This window comes from Camelus dromedarius, chromosome 14 (genome assembly GCF_036321535.1).
Source record: "Camelus dromedarius isolate mCamDro1 chromosome 14, mCamDro1.pat, whole genome shotgun sequence".
Lineage (NCBI taxonomy): Eukaryota > Metazoa > Chordata > Mammalia > Artiodactyla > Camelidae > Camelus > Camelus dromedarius.
The window spans coordinates 46,444,127-46,461,039 of record NC_087449.1 but is presented as its reverse complement, the minus strand read 5'-3'; the positions used below and the strand labels follow the sequence as shown (position 1 = coordinate 46,461,039).

The following is a 16,913-nucleotide window of genomic DNA, read 5'->3' as shown; positions in this document are numbered from 1 at the left end:
AGACCTGGAGGAGTAAACTATGACAAATTCAGTCAGCTCTCTGGTGGTGGTTTTTTTTAACTCCCTCCTCCCCCAGCTAACAATGTTTGTGTGTTTACATTTTTTAATGGTAAAAACTGTTTCAGGCAGCTTTCATGACACATGAAAATTATATGAAATTGATGTTTCAGTGTCCATAAACAAGTAATTTTATTGACTTAACTTACTTGTCTGTGTATTGTGTACAGCTGCTTTTGTGCTGCAATGGCAGAACTGAGTAATTCCCACCTTATGGTCTGCAAAGCCTAAAACATTCACTACCTGGCCTTTTATGAGAAAGGTTTGCCAAGCCCTGGTCTAGAGAGCCAGAGAGGCCCCTAACAGGGGTCTCAAACTCTGCTGCTGCTTCCATTTCCCATTAGCCAAGCTGCTAGGATCTCTTTTAACCTACCCACAACCTGCTGGGCAGGTAGCTGGCTGGCTGAAGACTGAAATGTCCCATGTGCTTCTAGGGGCCAAGCAGTTTCAACACTCAGGTGTGCTAGCTATTACATTATCAACAGGGCCTTTCATTACCTACATCTCTGTTGCTAATCCAAATTATTTGATCAATCAATAAAATAGCTAAATTCGCTACCTTGGACCATTAAAGTTATATATAATTATGTATAAATGCATAATTATTAAATTCCTCAACAAAAAGAGAAAAATTATTAAAACACTTATTTAATCACCAAAAACACATATCCACATTAGGAAATTATATTTTAGGATAATTGTCTCATACAAAATTTAACACAAAATTAGACTTTGATAATAAGCAATATGCATGTTACTATTCCTTCTCCTTTACTAATTTTTCTATCCTCGGAATTAAAGATGTGACTGCAAGTCTTAGGACAGGGCCAGAAACCAACAGATTTCTTTGTTTTGACTCAGTCAAAGCTGAAAATGTAGCATCACATAAATAAATAGTTGAAAAAGGCAATAAAAATTTCATTGCCTTTTCATGGAGTTCTGGGTAACTTGCCTTTGCATTTATCCAAAACTGAGTTACAGACATTGATTTAAATGCTGATTGTAATCCTAAATCTGAAGACAACTGTGCTAATTTTTCTTCTTCGAAGTCCGTGAGGTTACTATTTTGGTGATTGATAAAAGGATTAATTATCCACAAGTTTCCTGAACGCAAGTCTTCTTCTGGTGGATAACAGTCATTGAACATTTGAGAAAGTCCTTCCAGGTGTTCAAAAATAATGCTTGTAATACTTCTCATATTTAAGCCTGATGAGTTTGAGATTTCAGAAAACGAAGGGAACATGTCATAATCATTCTCCTGTGTGCGTTTCAACCACATTTTTAACTTTTCTTTAAGCACATCGATTTTATTATACAAATTGAAGAGAGTAGTCATAGTTCCTTGGAGACTTAAATTTAGTTCATTTATAAGTGAAAAAATATCTGATAAATAGGCCAACTTTGCAACCCATTCCTCATCAAAAAAACACTTGGCCAAATCTGAATGCTTTTGATTTAAAAATATTTCAATTTCATGCCGCAACTGAAATAATCTTGTTAAAATTCTCCCTCTCGATATCCAACGTACTTCAGCACGAAGTGGTAAATTCACATGCTCAGACCCCATCTCTTCACATAAAATTGTTAACATACGTGAATTCAAAGCATTGCTCTTTATAAAACTTAAAATTTGTGCTGACTGCAGAAGAATTTCATGTAAGCATGGAGACAATTTTTCTGCTGCTAAATGTTCACGGTGAATAAAACAATGTGTAAATGCCACTGTATTCATGGCAACTTCTTGAATTTTTGCCCGTAAACCAGAACACCTACCAGTCATGCTTGCAGCCCCATCTGTACAGAGACCAACACAATGCTTCCAATTCAGAGATTTACTATCAATATATTTATTTATTACTTCAAATACTTCAAAATCAGTCATTTGAGAAGGCATTTCAATGCAACATAATAATTCTTCTTTTATGTCACTACAACCATAATCAATGAAACGAATATAGCACAAAAGAAGGGTGGTATTTGAGATTTCTGATGACTCATCAATTTGAAGGGCAAACCACTTTGATTCTCTGACTTTTTGAATCAGCTGATCTTCAATGTCTGCAGATAGTTCATCAATCCTGTGCCCAATTGTATTATTTGAAAGAGCAATGGTTTTCATTTTGTCTCCAGCACTTGAACCCAAAACTTCTGAACACATTTCTACTAAATATGGTTTAATTAATTCTTCAGCTATGGAAAATGGATTTTTGCTGGCAGCAATTTGGAAAGCAATTAAATAAGAAGCTTTCACAAGTGACTTTTCAACTAGTAAACACTTTTTTAAAGCACTGTTTTGACATTCCATTTCAAGAGATTTTTGTTCAAAAAAATCTACTGGATTGTTTTCTAATTCTGAATGCTTTGTCTTCAAATGATGAGAGAGATTTGCTGGCTTCATGTTTTCACTGGATAAAATTTCTCCACAAATGACACACTGTGGCCTTGGTGAACTTTCTTTTGATCCGGGATAGATAATAAAACCAACTTTTAAATATTCCGCATCATAAGTCTGGAAAAAACCTACTCTTTTTTTCTTTGCAGGTGGAGAATCAAGTTCCGCATCATTTTTCTCATTAGGCATAGATATATCTGAATGAAATATTTGAATCACTGTTATGTTTAAGAGCAAATAAGAATGTTCTTTATGTTTTTTTCCCCCACACATTTAAAATTTATATTTTGTTACTATTTATATTTATCAAAAACATACACTACTTAAGGTTTAAACACAAACCATAATACTTCCATGATGCCATTAAAAACTGAATTTCTCCTTTGCCCAAAGCTTGGTCACTGACGGCAGTAAAACTACAGGCTGTGGTACGTGTACCAGCAATGCCATGTATTCAACAGATTAGTGGAATTAGGACTGATGTCCACAGAATACACTACATTAAGGATAAACTATTTTTTTTTTAAAGTTCAGAGGAAAAAGGTGAGAGAAAAAATTGTTGCAAAAAGTTAACATTTGGTGAATCTAAATGAATGGTATATTCATGTGTATATTCATTCAAGGGTATTCATTGTGCTTTATTTTCTATCTTTCTGAATTTTGAAATTTTTCAAAATTAAAGTTAGGGGAAAGGAAGTTAATTATTAATAATTTTAATACCCAATGTCAATGAAGGTGTAGAGAAATGGATACTTTCAAACATTGCTGGCTGGAGCATAAATTGATACAGCTTTTCAGGAGAGCAATTTCACAATACATATCAAAATCTAAGCCTTAAAAATCTATGACAGCTTTTGAATCAATAATTCCACTACTTAGGATTTATTCTAAGGACATAATTAGACAAATGGACAAAGACCATTCACACAGCTTAACTCAATACTGTTTATAATATTAAAAAACTAGAAGCAATCTAAATGTTCAATCTTAGGAGGAGATTATATATATCCATACAGTATATACACTGGAATCTATGCATCCATTAAGATTCTCAATGTATATTTAAATTTATGTTGATGTGGAATAATGTTTTCATGCAATGTCAAATGAAAATGTAGTTTACAACAGTGTACAGAAAACATCCTAATAGTTAATCTAGAAATTTTTAAAAACTATATAAGCATACACATACCCACATATATAGATAACCACAGATCCCTTACTACCTTCCACATGTGAATGTGTATATAATATAAATTCATGTACACAAAGAGTGTATCATTTTAACAGGAATATAAAACAATCAAATTTACTAAGGAAGGAAAACAGGCTTCTCCTTGACTCCTACCAAAAGAAAGGCATCCTACATAAAAACTCATGATTAGTTGTTGACAGACTAAGCTTTTAAGTAAAGTATATTCTGTAAAGTAAAATTATCATTAAAAACAAAAATAATGTTTTAGGCAGAGTAGGCTATAAAAGCAATTGAAAATATAAAGACAGTGGAATTAAAAGCAGTTAACATAGATTGGGGAAAACAGTGTACAACATTTTCAAGTGTGAATTCAAATAACTTTCCTGATTAGACATATAGTTATACTTTAAGTAAATCAATTCACAGTGTTTAAAAAAAAGAACCAAGTTTAAACCACTAATGCTTTTAACTAAATTTGTATCTTAGTGATTATAATGGCTTATCTATACACTTGAAAAGCAATGTGCACATATAGAAGATGCTTGTCCACTCTACACATAAATGCTTTGTGTGCATATGGATTCAATTTGGTAGTTATTAGTGTTAGTGACAATAAATATAAAAGGAATAAATTAGAAGTTCAAAGTATGTGATCCAAGAATTAATCAATGTTTTCACATTTAAGAAAGTGTCAATGACTTTTCCTTTCTTAAGAAAAACAAAAGCAAACACACAAAACAGAAAACAAACTTACTACATGTGGAAGAACAACACATACCTGTCTGACATTCCTTGTGCTGTGTATGTGGTTTGCAAGAGGTGGCCTTGGTCTGTGTGACGGGTTTACACAATAACGCTTTGTTCTTTAAAAGCCTCAAAGACTGGGAAGACAGAAGTTTCATGGCATCTGTCTGTGTACTTCCCTAGTTAAAAAACAAATTCAGAAATCAGAGAGATTTTCTTAGTACCATCTCACTACTATAATTGTTATCAACTTTGAAAGGTGACATATATCAAGAGAAATATAATTCTCTGAAAGAGTGATGCAATAAAGTCACTTTGGAAAATATACACTAATTCCTAATTCTTCTAATCAGTATCAGTTCTATTTATTGATTTTTTAAAAAGACTGTGCCTATAATAAGTACAATCAAAACAATGAAACAATCTTTGCTGACTAGGATAATTGGCTATTCAGAAAAATCAGATCCAACCTCAGCCCATTTGTAAAAAAAATATTCCACATTCATTAAATACCTCAACAGTAAAAAAAAAATAATAAAACTTTAAAATCAATGGTGAATTTTCAAATAACCAGAACTCAGAGAAAGTACTCAAATAAAACATGAGTTAAAAATACAGTAGAAAAGATGACATATTTGACTACCTTGAAATTAAAAACTTTTGCAAACAAAGGTCTTTAAAGTTGAAGGATAAGCAGCAGAGTGGGAGAATGTATATTTAAAACATGTTCTTTCATTCAGTAAACATTTACTGACTGTTTTCTACAAGCCAGGCACTGTTCTCAGCCCTGGGGATACAGCAGAAAACAAAACTAAATCCTGCTCTTGTGGGCTTTACATTCTAGAAGGAGACACATCATGTGTAAGTCCAGGTAGTGATAAGTGCTCTGAAAGAAATAAAGCAGGATAAGGGAATGGAGAGTAATAGCGTGGAGGAGAGGTAAGTTTGTAGTAAACTCGTGAGCAAAGGCCTTCTGAATATTCAAAAGAGCAAGTCACACAAAGGTGAGGTCAGAGGATTCCAGGCAGAGGGACTACAGTGCAAAAGCCCTGAGGTGGGAAAGAGTATGGCACGCTTTAAGAACATCAACAAGCACAAGGCTAAAATAAAGTGATCAGAGGCTAGAATGGTATGTTTGGAGAGGCAGGCAGAAGCCAAACTGTATAGGACCTGGAAGGTCTTAGTTTAAAAAAAAAAAATTAGGATTTTATTTTAAGTGTGATGGAAAAACCACCAAACGGTACACAGTAGTCCCTCGCATCTGCAGTTTTGCTTTCTCAGTTTCAGTCACCCAGGATTAACAGCAGTCTGAAAATATCAGATTGAAAATTCCAGAAATAAACAATTCATAAGTTTCCAATAATGCACCGTTCTGAGTAGCATGTTGAAATCTCTTGCTGCCCAGTTTTGTCCTGCCCAGGAAGTGAATCATTCCTTTGTCCAGCGGATCCTGCCCAGTAAGTCATTTAGTGGCCATCTTGGTTATCAGATCGACTGCCGTGGTATCACAGTTCTTGTGGTCAAGTAACCTTTATTTTATTTAATAATAGCTCCAAAGTGCAAGAGCAGTGACGCTGGCAATTCAGATATGCCAAAGAGAAGCCCTAAAGTGCAGCCTTCAAGTGCAAAGGGAAAAGCTTAACGCTCTGTCACAATGCCTACATTATTCACCTCACTTCCTCTCACTGCATCATCTCGTATCATCACAAGAATGAATACAGTACAGTAAAATATAATGAGGCAGAGAAACCACATTCGTGTGACTTCTATAATAATACGTTGTTATAATTGTTCTATTTTATTGTTACTGTCGTTAATCTCTTACTGTGCCTAAACTTCATCATAGATATGTATGTATAGGAAAAAAACACAGTATTTGGTACTATCCGTGGTTTTAGGCATCCACTAGGGGGTCTTGGGACGTATCCCCCACAGATAAAGGGGTACTACTGAATTTAAATTTACTTTTTAAATAGGTTAATAGATGCAGTACTTTTGAGTGATGTAATAATTCAAAAGGTATAAAAGCATATACGTGAAAAGTTAAGTTTTCCACACCTGTTTGCCATCCATCCAGACTCAGCCTTGAACACAGTGTTCTCGGTTTCTTACACATCCTTCTAGAGATGGGCTATGTAATTAAATAAGTTGCTTCTGACTACACATGGTAGCATGTTCTTGGCAAGGTTCGGCACCTTGCCTTGCCACTTAGCAAACTATCTTGGAGGTATTTTTATACAACTTCATACAAAGCTGCCTAGTAACAGCTTTATATACTGAATGTACTGTATGTAATTTGAATAGTCTCTGCTGCTGAACATTTAAATGTTACAAATCTTTTGATAAACAATGCTATAATGAATACCGTTACACACAAACTGATTCTACATGCGCTAGTATATCTATGGACTAAGGTGTTTTTTTCCCCTGCAAAAAGCTTCGTGGTTTCCATTTGGTCCATGGCTTGGAAGAGGGCTCCAGGGTGGTTAAAAAGCTGCCTAGTCACTGTAGAAAGAGGCTTGGGCAACATCCCTGATACCAGGGGGATGCCAGAGGGACCCCTCAAAGGCAGCTGGGCTGGAGGCTCCTGTTCCTTCTTGAGCTGAGGGCGAACCTTCAAATAGATACTTGCCCAGCCCAGCCTGGACGCCGGCCAGCCTATGGAGGTTAGTCAGGTGGTCGCCCATCTTCTTGATGAGTTTCACCTCCTCATCTATGAAGTGATTCTCCTGGACATCACAGATGGGCAGAGCCAGAGTATAAAGATCCAAAAGGGTCTGGTTCAGGTTCTTCATGACCATGGCAACTTCCATGGTATCCAGGGTTTTACCCCACTCATCTTGGAATGGCTTCTGCACATCCTGGAAGAGGGCACGGCCACTGCACTGGTTTTGCATCTTCAAGAGACCAACTCTCGGAAGAAGTGGCCCACACTCTCCAGAGCCACTCTGTCATGATGGAAATAGATGCTCAGAGAGCGGTAGGTATCGGAGGCCTGCAGAGATATAGGTTGACCAGGAAGCTGATGGCAGCCTCCATCTTGGTGATGTAATTCTGACAAATCTGGGAGCTCTTGGTTGACTAGCAATAAAGACAATGTTGGTCCTGGACACAGAGGATCCCTGAGAAGATGGTTCTGGAGGTTGCGACTAGAAAAGAGGTTGGAGGGTGGTCAGAGGCTGGAAGAAGGGGTGCCCCTGGGTCTGTTCCAGCCAAATACTACTGAAGCAAGAGACAGATCTGTAGGATAGCCAGGCGCACAGACTAGAACTAGGTCTTACAAGTGCTGTTTGGTCGGTCAAAGTATATAAAAATCTACATATATATCACAATGTATGGGAGCCTGTTTCCCAACACTCTAAAACATTATTATCAAAACTTTTTTGCTATTTCTCAATAAGTGAAAAATTATATAACAGTAGTGTGGTTAGATATTTTTCATGTTTAAGCATTACTCATACTTCCTCTTCTGTGAACAGTCTATTCATATCCTTTTCTCTATTTTCCGTTATCTTTTAAAAAGTTCTATGCATATTTTTGAATGGGGAATATAACGTAACAAAATTCAAAGATTCAAATAGTAAACAATGAAAAAATAATAATTCTCCCTCTTAAAACTCTCCCCTCAGTTTTTCTCAGAGGTAATCACTATTATCTGTTTATTAGCTGCCTTCTAGAGATATTCTATACAAATGTACAGGCATGTGTTCTGTGTTTTCTCACTTATTGTATATGAGACTGCTCTATGTCTGTACATATAGAGCTGCCATATTTTTTTTAACTTCATAGTGTTCTACTGTATTCTCATATTGTATACGTACCTAAAGTCCTAACAGAGCCCCTGTCTGTGAGTGCAAGGGATTGCACTTCCCAGGCCTTGTGACTAAGTGTGGGTTGGAGAGGGTGCATTTCAGACTCTACCTATGTAGGGCTATGAAGGGCTATTTTCTTTCTAATTTGCACAATAACTCAGGATGAACTCACAGCAGCTCTGACCACTGATGAAACAATTAGGATGTTTTCAGGCTTTTGCTACCACAAACAATACTGCAATTATTATCCTTGTACACCATTTCATAAATGTGCAAAATACGTCTGAAGGATAAAATCTTGAAATTGGAGTTCCTGATAAAACAGTATTCACATTTTAAATTTTAACAGGTTTTATTAAATTGCCCTCTGTAGCAGTTTTGCCAGCTGCTATTGGCAATACATAAAAATGCCTTAACAGTGTTTTCCATCATTTTTATATTTGCCACTCTGACAAAACTGTAGTTCTAAATGGCAGTTCTCTAATACTGAAGTTGGATATGTTTACATATGTTTAAGAATTATGTTTTTATTTCCTAGTCTGTAAACTGATGGATGATACTTTTGCCCATGTTCCTAATGGGTCCTGGGTCTTACTGATTCATAGGAACTCTTTATATATGAAAAAAAAAAACTAGCCTTTTATGATATAAATTGCAACTTTTTTTGTTTTTTTCATTTGTCTTTTGACTGTGAAATGTAGTTGAATTTCCCTAACAAATCTTTTATGGCTTTCAGGTTCTATGACATGGTTAGAAAAACTTTCCCCACTTCTGCATTAAAATTCTTTCCTATACTTTTTCCTAGTACTTTTATTATTTTTTAAAATTTAAATCTTTTCTCCATCTGGACTGCATTTTGGTTTAACTTGTGAGGTAGAAATCCAACTGTATTTTCTTCCATATGTCTACTTTGTTGTCATGATACTTTTTATTGAATAATCTAGATTTCTCCTACTGATCTGAACTGCCACCTTTATTATTTCTAAATTCTCATAGATATAGATATAGACTTAGGTCTATTTCTGGACTTATTTTTTATCAAGTTGTCTATCTATCCATGTCTGTCTATCTTCATGTTATTCTAACTATGTAGCTTTATAGAATTTGTAGTTATCCTACAATTTTGAAAACGACCTCTTCCCCATCTTTATTCTTCTTTTTCAGAACTTCACTGAAGGTTTTTAAAGCAGTGGAGTGATGTAACCTGATTCGTGTTTTAAGACGATCACTCCGGCAATGGTGTGGAGGAAAAAAACTGCAAAGGGTAAGAATTGAAGCAGGAAGACAAGTAGGAAGGAGGTCACCACAATAATCCAGAAGATGGTGGTGGATCAGACTAAGGAGGCAGCACTAGGAGAGGTAAGAAGTAAGAAACATTGCAGAGGAGTGTAGGGGGAAGGGTTCTGCTTTAGACATACTATTTGAGATGGCTATTAATTATTTAAGTGTAAATGTCACGTACGCAGTTGGATGGATACATGAACCTGGAGCTCAGAGGTCAGGGCAAGAGAAATAAATCTGGGAATCAGCCATCATCTAGGTGGTTTGAAGCCAGAGGACTACATGAGTCCCCTACGAAGAAATGTAGATTGACAAAAGGGACAAGTACAATGACCTAGAAGTTGAAGAAGGTATTTCAAGAAGGAAGGAGAGATCAACTGTGTCAGATGTTATTGAAAGGATGAGTAGAATGAGAACTGAAAATGACCACTGGTTAGTGGCAAAATAAAGACTGATGGCGACCTTGACAGTTTCAGTGAGTGGTGCAGACAAAAGCCTGACTAGAGTGAGCTAAGGGAATATAACAGATCAGAAAATGGAGGCAGCAAGTAGAGGCCACTCTTAGAGGAGTTCTTCCAAAATGGAGAGCAGAGAAATGGGACAGTAGCTGAAGGACCACGGTGCTAAAGAAGGACGTTTTTCAGGTCAGAAGTATTACTGCATGGTTTTGTGTCAATAAAAATGATGAGTAGAAAGGGAGGCAAATCCAGAATATATAAAGAAATCCTACAAATCAGTAAGAAAAAGGCAATTAAACACAAAAATGGAAGAAAACTGAAAACAGGAAATTCAAAGTAAATAAAATTCAAATGTTTAAAAACAAATATAAGCAAACTCTCTAGTAATCAATGACATGCAAAATAAGACAACAATAAGATATTACTAAACAGCTTGGCAAAAAAAATGTTTAAATCTGACATCATCAAATGATAGTTAAGGCTATGGGAAATGAATACAAACATAAACTGCTGGGAGGAAAAAAAACAGGAACAGCCACTATATAGGGCAATTTGAAAACTAAAAATGCAAATGCGCTTTGACCCCAAAATTCCACTCTTCCATGTCTACACTAGACAAACACCTGCACATACGCACAAGTAGACGTATACAAGAACATTCATTGTAGCAGAGATTTTTAATAGTGAAAAACTGCAAGCAACCTAATGTTCATCAATAGGGCAAATAGGTAAGTAAAATGTGGTACCTACATACAGTAAAATAATGTACAGGAGCAACAGGAATGTACCAAACCTACTAAGTATCACATAGAATTTTTTTAAAAAACAGTATTAAATATTTTCCATGGATTTGTATATATGAATGTGGAAGTTTAAAAATGATAAACTACTCATAACAGTAGTTGCATGTAGAGATGTGAAAAGGGGACTGAAATAATGATTCCTTTAAAAAAAAAAAAAAAGAAGGGTAAGAGAAAAAAAACAACTAAGCAAGTAAGCAAAATCTATCAATGGTTATTTCTGAATGGGGGGAATACAGTAGAGCAAGAGTTGACCAAGTATGACTCATGGGCCAAGTCCAGCCCACTACCAGTTTTTGTAAATAAAGCTTTATTGGAATACAGCCACTCACTCATTTAATATGTCTTGTCTATGGCTACTTCTGTACTATGATGGCAGAGGTAAGGGGTTGTAACAGAGACTGTCTGGCCTGCAAAGTCTAAATATTTATTCTCTAGACCTTTACAGAAAAAGTCTGCTGACATTTGCTGTATATTTTCTTATTTGCACTTTCCTGTATCTCACCTTTCCCCCCTCAATTTAAGACCATTTAAATAACCTGAAGGAGGTTCAGAAAAAAGTCCCAGATAAACAAAGAAAAGATTCTAAAACTGTCAGTTCTTTTTTAAATCATAAGAACACTAACTTATTTATTAGTATACTTTTTATAGACTAAACTGAAAATATTAATCAGAGCTGTTCTATAACATACTTTAAATTACTGGTGAATTATAGAAGTACTCCACACAGGGAAAACATATATAGAGCAAAGTCACATTTAATATGAGGGATAGGTTCTTGAAAATCCTAAATATTCAAAACTACCATAATTCAAGACTAATTATCCCATACATATTAAGTAGAGGAGGAATGCAGTCTCAGAGTACATAAATCTACAACAAATACAGAATATTTTATAACACATATTAATAGTACTTACTAATATAAGATATAATACATTAATAACAATTCATTATACAAATAGGTAGTTAATAACAAAATTATTCTATAACACAGTGATTTATTAATCAATTAGTTTTAAAATATAATTTAATGTACAATACATAATATACAAATAAATACAAAATTAACTTAATGATAGTCCATTAACTAATGTGGTATACTGCCTGAAAATAATTAAGCAGAATTATCATTATCATCTTCCAACACTAATAATAGGAGATCTACGAAATATTAAACCAGGTAGGATAAACTATACTCCACATTTTGGTGAAGGCTGATCTGATTCCCTGGAAGATTTTTGCTAAAGAATGAATCTAATGTGGCTTGGTTTTTTTTTCTCATTTTTTTCACTAAGGATTTCTTGATATGCAGACACACTGTCCATCTTTCGCCTTGCCACCATGGTACCTCAATCTACATTTGGAGCATCTTCAAAAATAGCAACTGTTTCATCTGAAATATGGTCAAAAGCCTATGACAGTCACTTCACTGCTAGCTGATGTGCTTGCTGAAGGCCCAGGCTAATTGCTGGGGCCCTCTTCCTGCCAACCTTTGTTTTTCTAATTCTAGCAAGTCTTCCTATATTAATCCCTGAGCAACAACCCAAGCAAAATTTCAACGTCCCTTTCATCAACCTTGCACAAAGTTACTTTCTTTACCATTTCATAGTTCCTTTATTAGCAGATGTTATGTCGTCTTCCCAAGTTTAAGCCTCTTTAAATTCTGGTAAAGCTGAAATAGCTTCAGTGTTAGTAGATACAGCCTGTATGCTCATTTTTATATCCTTAAAACCTTGGTGGGCTTTAAAATTGGAAAGCTGGCCATGATTTGTAGTAAACCTTTTGTCTCAATGTCACCTTCTTTCAAATCATCAAAAATACTTCAAGCTTTAGCACAGATGAGAACACGGCCTTAGGGGCATATTATGGCAGCTGTGTTACCAGGATTTTTTCCATTTATTCCATTATCCTTTCCTGGTTATAAGATAGAAAATTTTGTGAACTAAAGGGTACACCAGCTTTAATGCTGCTTTTGGGTTTTTTTAGCACTATGTCTAATACCATGCAGGGTGCACTCTCCTAAATTAACAGTGTGAGCTATCATAGCAATGGTCTGGCCTTCTTCACAGAGTTTTATCACATCTAACTTCTGCTCCAAACGTATTGAATTTGGGGCGCACTTTTTAGCATAGACCACCACTTAATGAACTTGAATGACACTGTTACATGGTTTTGGTTTTTTTTTAAAGATTTTTAATTGTCTTAGGAGCAAAAGTTAAGAGAGGAACACAACAGTCACTAAAAACAGTAACCCAAGATCTGACACATTAAGTCTGATATTGATAAAGGATGATGGGAGTTTTGTTTTCCTGCTAAAGTGATGCTGACATAGAACAACAATGACATAGTTTGCAATTCTTTCAGCCTGCAAGATTTGAAATTACAAACTTCTTTAAAATTTTTTTTAATTTTTGAAAGTTTCACAATAAAATGGGATTTTAAATATATTTTTATTTTGCACTATTTTCAGCCTCACATAATTCAAACATGCATAAAACAACAATATACTGAATCTTTTCAAGAGAGACCTTCTAGTCTAATAGAAAAATACTTGAATGTAGTAAAAGAGAAAAACAAGCAACCAGAGAAAATTAACAAGTACTTAAAGAAACTAGGGAACCAGAACACAAACAATGAATCAGGAATGCATCTTATTAGATCTAAGACTTGGAAACAAAAAATTAGTGCATCATATATTACTCTACTTTTTTAGAAGACTAAGCTGCAGATAGAAATGTACTCAGATATATATTAGAAATCTATATCCAAAGTGAAACTTAACCTAAGGGGCATTAATCAGAAAAACATTAACAATAAAACTTACATCTTCAATGATCTTTGTTGCCTCTTTAGTAATAACTGCACCTGTTATAAATTAAAACATATATTATTATCCCTAGAATAAACAGAAGTAAGCAGTGAAACCAAGAGGTTACTTTCCTCTCATTAAGGTGGTCTAGAGTCTAGTCCAGAATTTCTCAAAAAATGGTACAAGGACACTTGGCAGCAGTATCACCTGGGGTGCTTGGTAAAGGCAGGGATTCCTGGGCCCCAGCCCCATCCTACTGTATTAAAATTTCTGATGGTAAAGGAAGCTTTATTAAAATCACTTGGGTTCTTAAAAAAATAAACTATATATACCACTTCCTTCCCTACAAATGCCACCCTGCTGGCTACCCGCTTCCCTCAGAGACAGAGAAGCATGTTTCTGCATATAAATGTGTATCTAAATATTATCAATAACATCTACTTACACTAGACAACACTCACCTCTCTAGTCTACCCGCATACCTTTACAGCAAGTCATACCTTTTGAAACACTGTTCCCTGCAGGCTGGGCAGGAGATATTTTTGCCAATGACACCACATTAGTTATAACTGGTGTTATATTTGTCCTTGCAAAAGGGAGCTCCATTGAAGCAGTCTGCACCTTAGGAACAATTACTGATTAAAATAAACAAAAAGGTTAGACTTAGTGTAAACAAAAGGATCACACACAAGACCCCACTTAACAACTAAGTTTCAAGGTACAATGCAAATATCTACCTCTGCATAATGTTGGGTTGGGTGATTCTGTTCAGATTAGTGTTCATTAGTACCTAAAAGGTGACTGATTCTCTAAAATTATAAACTTTAAGTGATATTTAACAGGTAAAAATACAGGTATCAGCTTCAGGATTAACTGGACTTTTCTACTAGTGAATATTAAAATTCTTACAGCTAAATAAAATTCCTACAGTTAAATAAAAATTTAACATAATAATTTTTATAAATAAGTAGGTGAGGTAGCTGTCCATCCACATAAGAACACTGATTTTGTTAACCCACATTATAGAATCAAAATTCTACCACCACCCTAACTGGTCTTAGGGAATGGATGGTAACACAAAAGATAAGCACAAGGCATATATGATTACGGTGATGATTAACAAGACGCAAAGGTAGACAAAGGCCAGAATGTAAGGAGCCAAAGCATGTGAATTCTGTCCATTCAGCAGCACTTCAGGCTTTGATCAGAGAACATAACATCAAACATTTTTATTCTAACTCAGAGAAGTGCTACTTTGGAGAACTACTTTAAGAACACGCCACATATCTCTATTCATCTGGTTATTTTGACCACATTAGCTGTCCTACTTGCAAAATTATTTTATTCTTAGCCAGGAAAAACTTTGCTACCCATGAAGAACTGTTCTACTTTATTTTTTCTGCTATAATTAATGTGTTGTTCTTTTTTCTTTGGCTACAAGCAAGCTCCAGATCAAACCTTATACCAGTCATAGCAACTATATTAACATACTTATATCTTCTTCCTTTGTTTGCCCTCATTTTCTATTTTTATTTCTGGTTTATTACCTGAATAGCATATATCCTTTAGTTAAGTTATATATTACAGATAAATTCAATCAAAAACAATTAAATCTAATTTTCCTAAAAAATTAGTGCTTATATATTTATTGATTCCTTGGTATATTTGATTTTGATAGCAACAAGCAGCAGGATTAATTTTCCCTCAAGGGCAGTTTTTAAGGATTCTTACAGGAAATTTTAAGGAAACTCAGGTTACTTGAATCCAGTGAAATTTTATTTTTATTATATTATTTACAACTGTTTATACAGATAGCATATTAACACTGACATAAAAATCCCATTAGCCAAGTTAAATTTTACCTTTATTTTGTGAAATAGGGTCAATCATAATTTGCTGACGATGACAAAACTCCAAGACACAAAACAGGTTACAGAAATGCCTGATGTTCCCTTTCCATTTTATGGACTCGCTCAGCTTACCCTGCCGCTTACAACCATCACACTTGGCCATCTGAAAAAGACATGTAAAACAGGGCAGGCTTACAACTATAAAATGATGAAAAGATAACATTCATCATAAAGCCAGAAGGCACCATGAAAACAGGATATGTGAGTCAGGTGAAATCACAAAATGTAAGGTTCCTACCTTAAAATATTGTGGTCAAAATATATATACTAATTATTTGTTTTGTATAGATGCCCTCAATCGGGAGGATATAAAAGCTGATCTCCTGTTTTCAAAATTACTGATGAAAGAATCTGAAGGTAGGCTTTTTTTTAAGCTTAAGGGGCAGCCTACTGCAGTAGAAATAATATGGGCATTGGAGTCATAAAGACTGATTCGTTCAACAAATATCTAACTACGTACCCTTCATCTTGAGCACTGAGATAGGGCCTGGTCATACAATTTTAAAAAAAGACACACCTCCCCCCAAAAGAAAATTCTATTTTAGGCAGGTGAACAAGTACACAGTGATTTCACTGGAGTGTTACAGGGGCTATCTAGCTGTCACCTACCAGCTTCTTCAGCGGCACATTACTTAACCTCCCTGGATCTCTACTCTTTCCTTATTTATAAACTGGCAATAATATACCTACCTCTTAGGATTACGGTGAGGATTAAATGAAATAACCTCATGAAGCACTAGACATGTATGAGTGGTTCAGTTAATTGTAGCTTTCATTGCTAGCTTTTCAAAAAAGTAATTTTTTTAAAAAGGAGGCATGTGAGGGGTAAAGAAGTCAGTCACAGTCATTTGACCTATGAAGTGAGAACAAGGTCTGACTTCAAATTCCTCACAGTAACCTTCTGAATGAGAGGGCCACTTAAGGCAACATAACTATGTAAAGTTCTAACTAGAAAGAACTCACAGTTATAAATAAGGTCAGTGTGGCTTACAAGAAAGCAAAAATAAAAGGAACACGTCCTCAACAACAAAGTCTCCAGAAATCCTATACTCTTTACCCCAGAGATTTCATGTTTATATTCAATTGAATTTTGCTTTAGGAGCCTATAATTTACTTTCCCAGTTCTAAACACCAAATTTTTCTTTACATAATCTGAACATATTTTAAATAGAAAATAATTTGTACTAACTTAAGAAAGCCAAAGAAGTATATTACACTTACCTGATAAAACAGAACTGTATATTTGGTCATGCAATCTTCACAACAAAACTCTTCTAACTTGCCCTCCAATCGATTTTCTACCAAATTAGGAGATGTCTGTGAGCAATAACTGCACATCTTACAGTATTTTCCCCATCGTTCTCCAAAGTCACGGGCAGAGAGGAATTTGCAAACTGAGAACCAGAAGGAATAAAAGGAAGAAAAATCAAGTTTACATTAACTTGAAGGAGG

At 35.1% G+C, this 16,913-nt stretch overlaps 1 protein-coding gene across 6 annotated transcripts in view; it reads right to left on the bottom strand.

Annotated features, from left to right (window-relative positions):
• Positions 1-725: 725 nt before the first annotated feature.
• ZMYM6 (zinc finger MYM-type containing 6) overlaps positions 726-16,913 on the bottom strand; it is a 37,042-nt gene continuing 20,854 nt past the window's right edge. For 5 of the 6 annotated variants that reach the window (XM_031464693.2, XM_064493778.1, XM_031464694.2 and 2 more), the window contains 6 exons: positions 16,683-16,855; positions 15,414-15,564; positions 14,052-14,186; positions 13,567-13,607; positions 4,423-4,567; positions 726-2,646 (listed from right to left, as the gene is read on the bottom strand). In XM_031464693.2, coding sequence (XP_031320553.1) covers positions 815-2,646; positions 4,423-4,567; positions 13,567-13,607; positions 14,052-14,186; positions 15,414-15,564; positions 16,683-16,855 — 2,477 coding nt within the window. In that variant the 3' untranslated portion in view covers positions 726-814. Of the gene's footprint in view, positions 2,647-4,422; positions 4,568-7,206; positions 7,538-13,566; positions 13,608-14,051; positions 14,187-15,413; positions 15,565-16,682; positions 16,856-16,913 lie in introns of those variants that run through there. The other variant, XM_064493779.1, reaches the window with a different exon arrangement.